The sequence below is a fragment of the Neopsephotus bourkii genome, unplaced genomic scaffold (assembly GCF_033783945.1).
Source record: "Neopsephotus bourkii isolate Nb327-2 ecotype Australia unplaced genomic scaffold, CSIRO-AGI_Nbou_v1 NB_1792, whole genome shotgun sequence".
Lineage (NCBI taxonomy): Eukaryota > Metazoa > Chordata > Aves > Psittaciformes > Psittacidae > Neopsephotus > Neopsephotus bourkii.
In genome coordinates, this window is record NW_026902266.1 from 8,169,421 (window position 1) to 8,183,193 (window position 13,773).

At 38.7% G+C, this 13,773-nt stretch overlaps 2 protein-coding genes across 3 annotated transcripts in view; one reads left to right on the forward strand and one right to left on the reverse strand.

Moving 5' to 3' along the window:
- SERGEF (secretion regulating guanine nucleotide exchange factor) overlaps positions 1 to 13,003 on the forward strand; it is a 152,371-nt gene extending 139,368 nt beyond the window's left edge. Inside the window, 2 exon segments of the mRNA XM_061380261.1 lie at positions 10,336 to 10,485; positions 10,488 to 13,003. Coding sequence (XP_061236245.1) covers positions 10,336 to 10,485; positions 10,488 to 10,630 — 293 coding nt within the window. The 3' untranslated portion in view covers positions 10,631 to 13,003.
- The window catches only part of KCNC1 (potassium voltage-gated channel subfamily C member 1), a 124,304-nt gene continuing 112,566 nt past the window's right edge, over positions 2,036 to 13,773 (reverse strand). For both annotated transcript variants that reach the window (XM_061380245.1, XM_061380241.1), the window contains one exon: positions 2,036 to 4,063. In XM_061380245.1, coding sequence (XP_061236229.1) covers positions 3,882 to 4,063 — 182 coding nt within the window. In that variant the 3' untranslated portion in view covers positions 2,036 to 3,881. The remainder of the gene's footprint in view (positions 4,064 to 13,773) is intronic.

Genomic DNA, 13,773 nt, shown 5'->3' on the forward strand with positions numbered 1-13,773 from the left:
ATGATCTTTGGCAGATACCGTTCTTCCCAAATGGTGCCACATACTCCTGTCTTGATTCCAGCAAGTTTCTTCTCCCTGAGGTTATGCAGAGGATCAGATGGGATAGTGCCAAACAGCATCTCAGGGACCCAGCTTGTGTTGTCCGTTCTGGTTCTCTGACCTTCTGGAGCTGGCATAGTGCCTCTGAATCCCTATGCCCATCAGCTGTTCTTTCTGTCACTGTGCCAAAGACAGATTTTGCATTCCAACCTCAATATTCCTGCACCTGATGCATGTTTTTGTTATGGCTATTTTGCCAGGGTCCAGAAAAATACACTAGAGCAGAAACTTTCACAAAATATCTCTGCAGGGTGAATTGCAGGAGTTTTTCATCTCAGCGCACTCTTTTGAGTGTTATCAAGAGTAAGCATATGAATGTCTGACTCACAGAGGAGGCTGAAGGGAGAAACGTGGAGGAGCCACAGCTGCAGCAGGGTTATTCCCTGACTAAATGGGCTGAGTTTGTAAAAGGTGTATTTGGACACCCATATGTATTCCATTCCACTTTCGGGCTAGGGTCTCTTTAGCTCTGTGTATTTCTCGAAATGCTCCAGTTTTGCCAGCTCAGTATTGAAACTCAACATTCTTTTTTTTTATTTTACTTTATTTTAGAATTATGGGTTTGTAGTTAGACAGTTTAGTGGATAAAGTAAATCAGAATAGAGTGAAATTTGTCCTTACAGATGTAAAAATATAAAAGCCCAGAATCTCTGTTCTGCACCAGAAAAGTATCTGTTTCTATCTAAGAAAACCAGTCTTTGCTTTTAACAGATACTGATGACAGAATTCTTCCTTTGCTTAGTATCAGCAAGCAGTTCCTCCGAACTTCACTCAGCAGCCATGTATGATTTTTAACTGATGCGTGGAGAAACAGATCCAACCCTGCCTTCTGGGTACTTCTTTTTTTGAAGCTGCCTGCTTTGACACTCTTCCTGACCATTTTTAATTCTTACAGTATGATGTTTAGTTTTTTTAATTATACCTGACAAAGCCTTTTCTCCCTGTGCTTTTTTTTTATGCCCAGTATCGATTGTTTGCTTGTTTTCTTTCCAGAAAAAAACTTTCTCCAAGAGTATAGCTAGAAAAATAGAGGAGTTATTCCTAAGGGCCTGGTCTTCCTGATCTTTGGTGGTAAAGGAAGGATTTGTGTCTCCCATCTGGTAAATATTATCTGGCTCTTTACGTAAGTTTCTTGACTGGGTGATATGGCTAAAGTTTCTTATCTTTACCTAACCCTTAAGAAATCAGAAAACCTGCAACAGCTGGCTCTGCTTTACAGGAGACTCTGGAAACCCACTTTGACATCAGAGAAACAGCTTAGCCATGTCGATGGGATTGAGGGTGCAGTTTGTGGTGGTATTACTTTGCATTTTGTGTGTGTGTGTGTTTGCTTTCCTTTTAAAGTATTTTTATTCACTATTCAGCTACTGTTTAACTTGCAATTGAAAGTTAAGCCCAGCCCTGCAGAACCAATCCCAGGTAAAAGCATTTCATCTGCCCCTTTGAGCAAACATGACTTGCCTTTGGTTCATACTCCTGAAATAAACCTCTTCAAGGCCTGTGTTTGAAGTTTGAATCATGGGATTTAATATAGCTGTCTATACATATTTTTTTATTTATTTTTTTTCTTGCTTGCTTTCTTTTGTCACAGCTCTGTCAGCTACCCCTCTATTTTCTTCTTTGAAAGGGATGCTGTTAGTTCACTGAACTGTTACATGAGATAGAGGGGAATAATGGTTTTTAAGTGTCAGCAATGTTAATGAGTGGATGTTAGTAAGTCATTTACTTTTTGATCTTTTTCTAGGTGCTCAAATGACCCAACCATTGTTGTACCTGAGTAGATCTTGAGTTTCCCCATTTAGACCACAACACAGTGGCAAGTATGAGGATCCTTATAAATATAGGCACAAAAACTGAAACAGACAGACAAGGCACAATGACCCATAGGAGCTTTATTAGATGTGCGCTTGCACTACAGTACAGTGTGGTATAGGCACACTTGAACCAGATACAAGTAGGTTAACTCAAGTACAACAGTTGCAGCACAGAGGAAAAGTAATCCACAAATCCTGCCCAGAAGGGAGGGGGGAGGATTAGTTCCTCCTGAACTCTCTCAGACTACAGCTGTGCTATAGCTTGTATCAAGCTAGGTATTTTAAAGCTCTCACAGGTACACATGGTACTACAGTGCTGTCACTGTTAAAACTGCACTGCGACACTTGCAGGGGAGCTGTCATCTGAGCCATTGTGTTACTGTAAGATTACAACTTGAAACTTTGCAAAGTAAGGCATCCTAATAAAATTACTGCTGAGTTGCAACTACTTTTGTTCTGAGGCAAAGTTTGTGTAGCTGTGAGAAAATCTACTAGTTTAATGAGTAAGAAGAAAACTGAGAAATTCAGTGACCATTTGTTTCCTTTATATTTTCTTTTTGCATTTCTAACACTTCAGCTTATGACTTCTGGACTTCACCTCATATTTCTTGTTAAGTGCAGGGAAAAAAGGCCTCCCTTGTTTAATATCAATAAGCAAGTTTTTTTTAGACTTCACTCAACAGTAATGCACATTCATATCGTGTCTTGAAACTTGAGCAAAATGCAGCCTTGCAATAGATAAGGGAAAATGAAAGGGGAGAAGTCCAAACTAAAGCCCATTTAAACGCAAAGCTATTTTACAGAAGATATCCATATGGAAGGTTTACACATTTTACTTCTTGGTTCTGAGTTTGAGAATTGTGTTCTGCAGAAAAGGACACCTTCAGAGATAAACCCCAGAATGCTCACTTTTGTTCACTGTAAACAGCCCTTCAGGGGAAGAAAACAGCAGTCAGGTAAGAAGAAACTGAAGGTATATGTGACCATATGGATTTTTTTTTACCTTTTGTTGTAAGTATTTTTTATATAGCTTGGTCTGCATGATCACCATGAATCTGTGTACTTGTAAATAGGCCATTGTATCACACAAAGAGTTGCTTTATAAAACATGTTGAGCACCAAAGCATTTCCAAAATCTTCTTTTCCAACCTAGCTGTTCTTTCTTGAGAGCCCAGTGGGATCTCTTGTTTCTGACCAGCCAGAACAGTAGGAGGAAGCACCATTTCACCTGCATGTTGTTGCTTAGCTTGCCATATGTCTGTACTTTCTCCTGCCCTATGATTTGCTTAGTGCTTTGAAAGCTACATGTAATACTGTTACACAGTTTGAGTTTTTCAGATTCTTGCTTCTGCATTCATCACTGAACTTTTTAGCATCTACTACTTTTCCTAGTGAAGATGGCCTTCAGTTCTAGGTCTTGGATGTAATGTTGCACGTTAGAATGAATCACAGCTGTCCTCTCATTTTCTTTGTATAATAATTTACATCAGTTTAAAGTGTGTGTAGATTTGAAATGGTAATGCTTTATACCCAGAGTACATTAGTGCAAATGGCCATGGCACTGTATAGTCCCATGGAATACTTGAATGACTTGCACCTTTCTAGATATGCTTTGACATGCTGCTTCATCCATTTTATTTGCATGGATGACCTCTTACTAAGCACTTAGAATAAGGTTTTTTCTGTATGTTCTGTTCACATCATACAGAGGGTCATGAGACTGCAGTCTCTGGCTCTGTGATGAGATCGTGATTGCCTAGTTCTGGTCATACAAAGTTAAAGCACTGTGACACATTTAATATCTGTCATTTAGAGAGGCAGTGATACAAGTTTGGAATGAATATCACTCTCTGCCATGCTTGATATTCTGATGGAGCAGACACTAGTGCCACATTCAGAGCCTCAAGACAAATCTCTCCATTAACTAATTTGTCAGGTGTTCTTGTCCTGTACTTAAGACACAGAAATTTAAAGATTTTCTTGTCTTCTACAGGTGTAAAAAAAAGCATCTTTAATGCTTAATCCTCTCTGCACTGCAGCTGCTTCATGTATGATATAATCCTCGTGTATTGTCAGTGGACCAGTTACGTTCAGTCTTGCACAAAGTCGTGAGCCCAGGTTTTGTTCTGTGTTGAGTTGGAGATGCTTTCCTGTTGGGAAGGAATTGACATGTTTGAATTAAACCAAAAGGGAAACCTTGTGCAGCACCCATAAGCTTTAGTCATAGTAAGTACCATTTGTGTTTGCCTGTGGAAACAGAAATGTGAATAGTTAATCTTTGCAATATATTTCTCTCTTTGCTACCTATGCACAGCAAAGCAAACATCTCCATCTTACAGGGCTTTGTTTTCACCACAGAAACTCTAAAGGTGTATAGGCCCAAGAAATCTCTAATTACAGGTCTGATGGTTTTAAATCCTAGTATACAGTTTCATGAATTTCTTCTTCATGTTTTTGTCTTGGAAGTGGCAAAGCATAGCTGAGAAGGAAAAAATAAAACGCATCATCAACTAGCTTGAAGGTAACCTAAACAGTGGCTTGTTTAATATAATGTGGAATGATTCTTTTAAATAGATTTATATTAATTTGTGCAGTGAGCCATTCAGCTCCTGCTTTGAAGTGCCCTATGAGAACAAAATTCACAGAATAGTCATTGTATATTAGCAAGATAACATTGCCTTTAGTGAATTAGCTCAGGTATTTGTCCGATGCTTAGAATAGTACAGTATGTTTGTACGACACTGTTAAGGCTTTTTGATAAGTCCCATTCTTATGGTGTCTTTCCCTACTTCTGCATTTGCTCCCTTCCCATATACAGTTTTCAGGCTGTGCCAGATGTGCTACATGCCCTTCACTGCATGCTTGGAATTTATATTACCATAAATATAATTCTTTTCCCTTCCCATTTTGTAACTGTCGGCTATTCAGATCCTATGGAAATGAGGATAGAAAAAATAAAATGTGCTTTGTACTGCTTTTTGCCATTTGTGGGAAAGGCATTGATATTGAAGGAGAATTAGACTTTCCCAAAGAAATTAATTTCAAATGAGGTATGTAGCCTAATTGCTTTATTTTACAGTACTCCACATATCACTGTGGCTCCCTAAGCCATACTAGGCATTTTGTATGCTCAAGCTGATTATCTGACTCTCTTCAGTATTTAGTTGTATATTGTAATTGGGTATTTTGACAGTTGGCCTTGAGGCCCTTGACCCAGTTTGAAGTCCCTGCTGTATTACACAATATACAATTATAGGCATAAAGAAGGTCCAACTAGCACAATAGTGCTTCTGCTGTACAAAAAACAGAACAACTAACCAACCAAAAAAAAAACAAGCCACCCCAAACAAAAACGTTAGATACTAGTTTAGAGCACCAAGTCAGAGCAGTGCAAGTTGTGTAGGCTTCATGTAATTTTGATATGAGTAGGCGTTTGATGCCATTCTTTCCAGGTACCAGAATGAACAACAGATGTATGACCTGAAGTCATCTGATGATGACTTGTGTAAAATCAGTGGTGAGTGGTCCAGGTCTGCTGACTCAGAGAGCTATTGATGATTCAAAGGTGGAGTGAGGACAGAATGTGGTCTGCAGTCTAACTTGCATGTCTTTAGCACCATGACTTTATACTTCATACCTAAAACATATGTTGTAATTGTGTTAGTACTGCAATGCCTGTGATTTTTAACCAGCTTACTTGCTGCAGAGTCAGATGTGCATATCTGAGGGCTATGGTCCTGAGCAACTCAGCTGCAGTTGGATTGGGTGCCTGGAGTCCACCGTAGCTTGCTCCTTAAAGTGTGGGTATAAATACAGCTCCATAATAAAACTGCCACTATATGAATATCTTAGTTGTTTTTTACTCTTGGAGGTACCATATAACTTCTTGGGATCATGTCATCTTATACTCCACTTACCAGCATTTGCCTTTAATGAGGTTTTGCAGAACGTTTAGATACCCTTCCAGTTACTAATATATCTCCATGCTTTTCTGCAGAAAACAATTGGTATCAAGCCTGTTTCTTATACTGTAACATTCCAAATCTTTTCCACTAATGCCTGAATCGTTGCTAACAAAACCACTGAAGTTCAGAGGGGTATTTCTTTCCTTTCATTTTACACAGCACCCTGGATTGCCAGATATCCTGAAAAAAAATAGGACAACTTACTCACTTGCTTTTTACAACTCCTTGGAAGAAGTAGCATCTAAATCTGTTCTGTGTAGTATTACATTGCTCCTTGTTAGATTTTGAATGCTTTCAAATAGTCAAGGGGGGTGGCTGAGACACCTGAATTTTGTTCCTGGTCCAGCCCTGATGCTGTTTGATTTGCCCTGAGCTGATCTCTTTCCTAGTGTAACTTTTTCTATAACCGTCTGTACAGTAGCACTAATTAAAAGTTAAAAAGAAATAAAATTGAGGTATTGTGGGGTATTGCTGAGAGCACGAAGGCCTATACAGTAGAGCTGTTGTACTAAAACGTTTTAATGGATCCTTAAAATTTGAAGGTACCTGATGAATAGCTTGGTTTCAAGATACTTGGATTGTCTTTAAAGACAACTTCCGTTTGTGTGCTTGGAAGAGTGGGAGAGGAGAAGCAGAATAGATACAAGACCTTGGTGATAAGCCTTCAGGGCACAGGCTGGTTTAGAAGCAGACTGTTTGAAACTAGGCTGCATCAATATTTGTAGCTTCCTTGTTCCCGGTTTTTCTTGCTTTACCTTCAGACCAGTTGTAACGATGTGGTTTATCATGACCTGTCTTCAGCTGTTGAAAGCTGATGTGCCTAGGCTAAGACAATCACTTGATCTCCCTCTGTAGGCACCAGTGTTTGGGTGAGTTGCCTGTTGGAGAGATGTAGGTGACTCAATTGGCTCTTGAGGAAACCTAGAGGATACTGATCTGTAGCCAAGTTGCTTGATTTTTAGGTGGCTGAAGTTCACTGCAGTGAATCTCACCTACAGGATCTAATGTGCTAACTCTGAAGAACATCTGAAGAACAGAGTACTCAGCAATGAGGAATGACTCTCAATCCTACGCTTTCCTCAGAATACTGTCTTCTGTCCAAATGTTGCAACTTCATTTTACCTAAAAGTACTTTTCTCCAGTTTAATCAGTCTGTGGATTGCAGTTGCCACTTTGGTTACCTGAGAAAAAGCCTAGGTAATTGTTGCAAATAGAAGAAGGGCGGTAGCCCCTTCTGGTTTTGTGTGACCAAACCCAGCAGATTTGTTAAGGCTTTTTGTTTCTCCCCACTTTTTGTAGATTTAATGTTGAGGGGAAAAATGTGCATAGTTTTACTATAGGCTTTCCTTTGGGTGACTGTGAGCTGAAGTGAAGTTTCCTTGGGATTATGCTGCATCTGAGTTCTGTGGTTTTGTTTGTGCTTCGAGTATTTCTATTTTAAAAGGGGAAAAATGTGAATGTGATGAATTGTACTGTTTTATTTAACCAGTGACACGGAGCAACTTTCCCTTCTCCCCTTGCCAAACATAAATAATTTTGTTTGAGATCAGGCTGCAATGTTTTTATTTTATAAATTTGGTTAGAAGCTATTTGTAGCTGTACCTAATACACACAATTCTAATAGTCTTTCATCCTGGGAAGGTCTGGCACAGGCATAAAAATTGAGTTTTCCCATAAAAGCATGTAGAGCTGCTTGGGTGGGGCTGTGTTGAAGTTTTTATCAGCAATGAACTGAATAGAAGCAATCAAAAAGAAAGCAATAAAAAAAAAAAAGGAAAAAGGTGATGAGGTAGGAATATGGAAGAAGGAAAAAGAATTGAAATGGTGCCCTTTTTCCAGAGACAAGCCCATTAGCTCCCCTTAATTATAGAATCCTAGAATAGTCTGGGTTGGAAGGGATGTTCAAAGTCATCTAGTCTAATGCCGTTGCAATGAGCAGGGACACCTTCAGCTTCAGCTGTGCCCAGAACGATGTCTAGCCTGGCCTTGAATGTCTCCAGGGATGGTGCATCTACCACATCTCTGGGCAGCCTGTGCCAGTATTTTGCCTCCCTCATGAAAAAAACCTGTCATCCTCACATCCAACCTGAATCTCCCCTCTTTTGACTTCTCTTAACTCTGCAGGTATGCTTCCTGTTTTTTTTGTTCGTTTGCTGGGTTTGGGTTTGTTTGTTTGTTTGTTGTGTTGTGTTGTCGGTTTTCCCTGACACAAATCTAGCATCTGTCTTATTCTATGTACAAACCTTTCTCTAAATCACCTAAAGTCAGGTGTGGTATAGTATACATTTTGCTTTCACAACAATAATTCTTTGCCTTTTAGCATGCTTGCCTTATGACTTGATGGTGATGAGAATAATTTCTATGTCCTGTTCTGTACCTCTCAGCTGCCCTCTCATCCCTACGCATTTCTGAGTGGCTGTCCATCTATGTATGAGATATTTTTGCATAAGACCATTCATAAATCCTAGTTACTCTCTGTTTTTTTATTGCCAGTTTTCACTCTTCATTTCGGTAACCTTGGAGATCACAGCAGTCATGTAGAATATTCTATTTGGTGGCCTTTCTACATGTTTGGAGAAATAAAGGCTGCAAAAGACTCGGTGATCCTTATTTTAGGGAAGATGTTCTTGCTTTGGGGCTTCCTAGCTTGTAAATTTTTCTGTGATGTTTTTTCAAAAGATATATGTATTTATCACTTTGAGAGGTTAATATCCTACTGCACTGCTGCTTTCAATATTTATTGTGCCATTAATGTTCCAATGAGCAGTTTGTAACTCAAGGTAACCAAAAGCTTTCTGGTTTCCTCTCAGTCGTCCTGATGGTACAGGACTGGGGTGGGGAGTGGAGAGAAATCCTTAAGTCGTGTAGTATTCTCCGTACAAACATGCATATTTGTTCTGTGATATGTCTACTCTCAGCTTGTGATGTTTTCTTCCTGCTTCTTAATATTTACATATTTTTTTTTAACCTGGAACCTTAAAAAAGTGCAGTTAACCTCTTAGGTGTTCTGATCTGTTGATACTTAGATGAGATACATTGCACATTTACTTTTTATTACCTTTCTGCAGCACATGTATGTGCATTTATGATTTAGTTGGGGCTGTCAGTATTGTGCATGCATAGTCATGAGAGAAGCTGGTGCCATCTGAGGCAAGAATAATGGAGCTGCTGTATTAAGTGAGATGTATCTAGCTTACCATCTTGTTCTAGTGGTGTTTTATTGTGTTCCATTGCCTTAAAGATTGTCAAGAAAATTAAAGAACATTTTTTAATTACATCTGACTTCAGTATTGTTTACACTTCATTACGAAAGAGAACTTTAATATACTGCCCATGGCAGGGGGGTTGGAACTATATGATCTTAAGGTCCTTTCCAACCCTAACTATTCTATGATTCTATACTAACATGTAAAAAAAACAGACAATAATTAAATGTTACTGAATTTGCAGGAGAGAGATATAGTCCTGCTAGCTTTTCAATAATTTGGTTTTGACTTTGGGAAAGTAAAATTATTTTAGAGTTATGACTGAGATTGGACTTTGTGAATTTTGCCACTTCTCGTTATTTGGAATGATACTTCATGCTGTTAATACCTGCTGCTTTTCAAAAATAACAGTAGCATCAGAAACATGATTATATTGCCGGATGGCTTTCTTTTTTATTACAAATTCACAGGCACAGTCTGTGACAGCCAAATAAAAGAAATAGAGAGGAAATAGGATTTTTAGTTCAGGATAAGAGGGGGTTTGGTGGATTGTTTTTATTATGCCAGCACAATTTGCATGCTGTGCTTCAAGAAAGAGTACTATGTAGGAATACTAATACATGGATCATGATTTGGGATATGAAAGAGTTGATGTTACAAAAATAAATAATAATGAGGGAAAGTAAGGGTAATAAAAGCAGTGAAATGATGTCAAAGCAAGAATAAGAGGTAGAATGATTAAGAGTAAGGCAAGTTGTCGCAGACATGTATTTAACGGAAAAAGGTTAGATGTGAACTTGAAAGTAGGTATAAAATGTAATCTGACTGCTCTGTGACTCTGTGTTCCCCAGTCCTACAGATCATGCTGTGAGTGATTAAAGTCACTGGGCTTGGTTCGTGTTGGTTTTGCTTACTAGGGAGAACTTTAAAGACAGGGATTCCACATCATTTCAGGGAAGGTCCTTAAAATGCATAGAGATTTTGTGGGCTCTCTATCAATACTGAGCCATGTATTAATTAAGTGCTTTTCGAATGTATTTGTTATTTTAATCTCATGTTCTTACCAATATGAAAGAAGGTAGGGAATAATTCATCTGGGTTTCTATCTATTTTCAAGAAAACTTTTTCCCTACCTTAGCAGAATTGCTTAGAAACTAATTTGAAGATGAATTGAAAAATCTGCTCCTCAAAACTAACCAAAGCTGTTGTGTTTCTGTGGCCTTTATTCTGTATTTTGTATCCTCTTTTTAGGTGGCCAGTGCTTCTCTTGGGGATGGAACGAACATGGGATGTGTGGTGATGACACAGAAGCAAATGTTCATATCCCAAAGCCAATCAAAGCTCTTGGTTCTGCAAAACAGATCTTAATTGGATGTGGGGCAGGACACTCCATGGCCCTTTGTGAAACTCCACATTATACTCAGCACACATGAAATCATACTCTCATGGACATGGATGGACATCTTTGGATTGTGCAGTTCAGAAGCACTACAAGAGGATTGCCCATTATGAACACAATAGTTGGAAACTGCAAAAGTTTTTCTAAGACTAAAGGGAATGAGCATGCATATTAAAGCGTACTGGTTTAAAAATGGTTTAATGGGTCCTTTTAACAGGAATTTACCTCCTTACCCACAGGTAGAATGACAAATATTTTGCCTTGATGTAATACCACTGAAGAAAGAATGACTACTTCTTGTTCTTCTGAGAAGTCTTTCAAGAAGCTGCTTAACCGCTTATTATTGGTGTATAAATTCAGTCTGAGGAAATGGTCTGAGAAGATGGAGGCCCCTTCTGATCTGTTGTTATTACATCTTAATGTCATGATGAGTTTGTGTTGCACCTGCCAACTTCTACTGGATTTGTCAGCACCTCAGAAAATGCAGCTTGTATTACAGAGAAATGCCAGTGAACATAAATATATACATACAGACATTTAACCAGAAGACTAGGATTTAAAAACTGAAAAAGGAGATATAGTTTAAAAGGCTGGCAGAAGGGGAGAAAGAGGCCCTTCTGAACTAGCTGTATCTTGATTAAACTCTGAAGGGAGCAATATTTCTGAGGAATTATGTTCTGTGCCTGACATCAATTTATTATAAATTTATGTGGATGCTGATCTGCATGAATTATCATTAACTTGCAAACCAAGCCTGAAGTTTCTGAAGTTCCTGCTTAGGGAGGAAAAACTTCTAACAGTTCTTAGAAACAGTAGAAAAGTTCTTGTCAAAGGATGTAAGTCAGAGGTAGCTGTTGAGTGAATTTTGATCCAATGTAGCTCCTGTGTTTCCAGTTGCATTTGAATGGGAAGACATCAAAATCTAGCTAGAAAATTTTTACAAGTTTCTCAGACTAGAACTCAGACCAGAATGCTCCTGGTAATTTCAGGTTAGTTCTGACTTTTGCAGCCCAGCTGAGTTACTGTTCAGAGCATGCCCACAGTACTTATGCCAGGTGAATGCTTGGCAGAAAATGTAGGCCTAATGCTTGCTTTGATAGGAGAAATGAAAATGTGTGAATTATCTTCAGATATTACTAGCTGCCTATGTTGAGCAGAGTTTTGGAAGCTATTTATAAAACTGGTTTTCACACAAATACAGTGAATGCCATTAAACTAGATGTTTACCACCCACGATAGTTACATTTGCTGTGGTATTTGATGTATTTCAGTGCTAAATATAGAGAATACTACTGTGTGGTAAATGCACCTTTTAATAAGACCTACTGTTGCTAAACAGTGGTTTAATTTTTAAAGCAGGCTTGCCAGGGAAGAAGGCTTACAGAATTACAAAATATTCAGAGATGGGCTCTGATCATATAGAGACTTTCTAATGATGTATCAGCTTACACATGACAGGGAAGAAATTAAAGTGGGAATATGGGCTGCAAGGGTTTCACCCCCCCCCCCCCTTGATTTTACAGCAGTTATAGTTCATGGCCCAATTTTCAAAGGCATATTCTTTTCCTATTCAATGGATGAGAAACTTGAACTGACTGTGGAGCTGTATGACTGTATTACAGATATTGAAAGAATCTGTAACAATAATGAAATGGATTCTGCAAAAAGTGCAGAATTGAGACTTTAAAGTGGTTTATTATTTTCAATCCATGTGCTGGTCATGGTTCTTCATTGCAATATACTGCTCTGGGCTGTGATCTCTTGTACTTGTCTAAGCTGCTAGTTGCTGACTTTCCCCAGTGTCATTCTCTAGATACAGTAGTGTCTCTTACATGTACTGAACAGTTTCTCATGGGGTTTTTTGGGTGGTTCTTTTTGAGAGTTCTACCTTTGATTTCCTCCAATATGTACCAAATAAAGATGTTCTCTTGTTTCAGTAATCATTAAATAATTCTGTTCCTTGATTAGTCACAGCTACTATGTGTGACCTGTAACACAGGGGTCACTGTACTGAGCGTATTTTGACTGTGCATGCTGTTGCTGCAGTCCATTTCAAAGGGATATAGCAAATTGTTTAACAAATAAATATGACTTGGTTATTTGAAATGTTCACTTTTTCACATCTGTAACACAGGCACACTTTTGGAAGAGCAAAGAGTGATTTGGGGTGATAAGAAGGAGGAAAGGAATACTTTGGTTTTCCTGGTCCTGATCTTGTGTTTCATATCTGCATCTGATCTTCACCTCTGAAAAGTTGAGAGCTGCATTTTTTCTCCCTTGTCTTGCCTATATAAATTGAAAACTTTAAGAAGTAATGATATATCTTGAGAGCTTGACATATGAAATGCTTTGTCGTCAGTCAGGACTTCTAGATGCTGCTGTAGTATAAAGAGTGAATAACAATTCATTGTAGATGGTACATCATTGAATATTAAAACCACGTTGTTTCTCATTCATTCAGAACTAAATGCCAAGTTATGTCAGTATGCCTTGTTTGCAGAATAAGGCATTGTACAAAATAAGGCTTTCTACTGTAAGGTATGGAGCAGACGGTAGAATGCTTCTTATCAGGTAAAGAAATCCCCTTCCTTGTCGATGTCCAGAGCTTACTGATGTTGCCTTTTGATGTCCTGATGGAGGTCTGTCTCTGCCAGGCAAAATGTATATCCAGTGTGCTATGCCAATGCTTTGCAATGAATGCAGGTCTTCAGTGCGAAACTAAGAATGCCATTTATGTAGGAATTCTGCATTCACGTTCAGCTGCAAATACACTGACAGGGTTTGTAATACATACCACTGGAACAAGGTAATCAAGTGTCTTTGCAGCTGCTCTCCACTCACATTTTCTGAAAATAACCAGACCTGCCAATGAGCTGACATTCGTGAGGGAGAAAAGGTGAACTTGTTCTCCAGCCATGATACTAAGTTGTGAATTGTTGACCTTCATTCGAGAGAGCTGTCAGGTTCTTGGGTGGAGGGGGAGAAGGAAGCTGTTGTGTGTACTTCTGTTGTTTGAAGTTTAGAGATCTGCAGTTGTCACTTGTGCAACCTCCATGTGCACCTGTGCAAGACGCTCCTGTTGCATTTCAGAAATGTTGGTAGGAAGATGTGTGTTTTGTATCAGAAGTGTCTGTGTTTTGGAGGAATTGTTTAAGCTGCTTGGCAGTCACTGGTATTTGACTTTGTGTGGTGTACCTGAGTGACTTGATAGTTTTCTGGTTAAATAGCCAGACCCTGAATTTGAAGTGCATTCATTTGAAAGAAAGACTGCAGTCCTGCTTTTCTTCCCA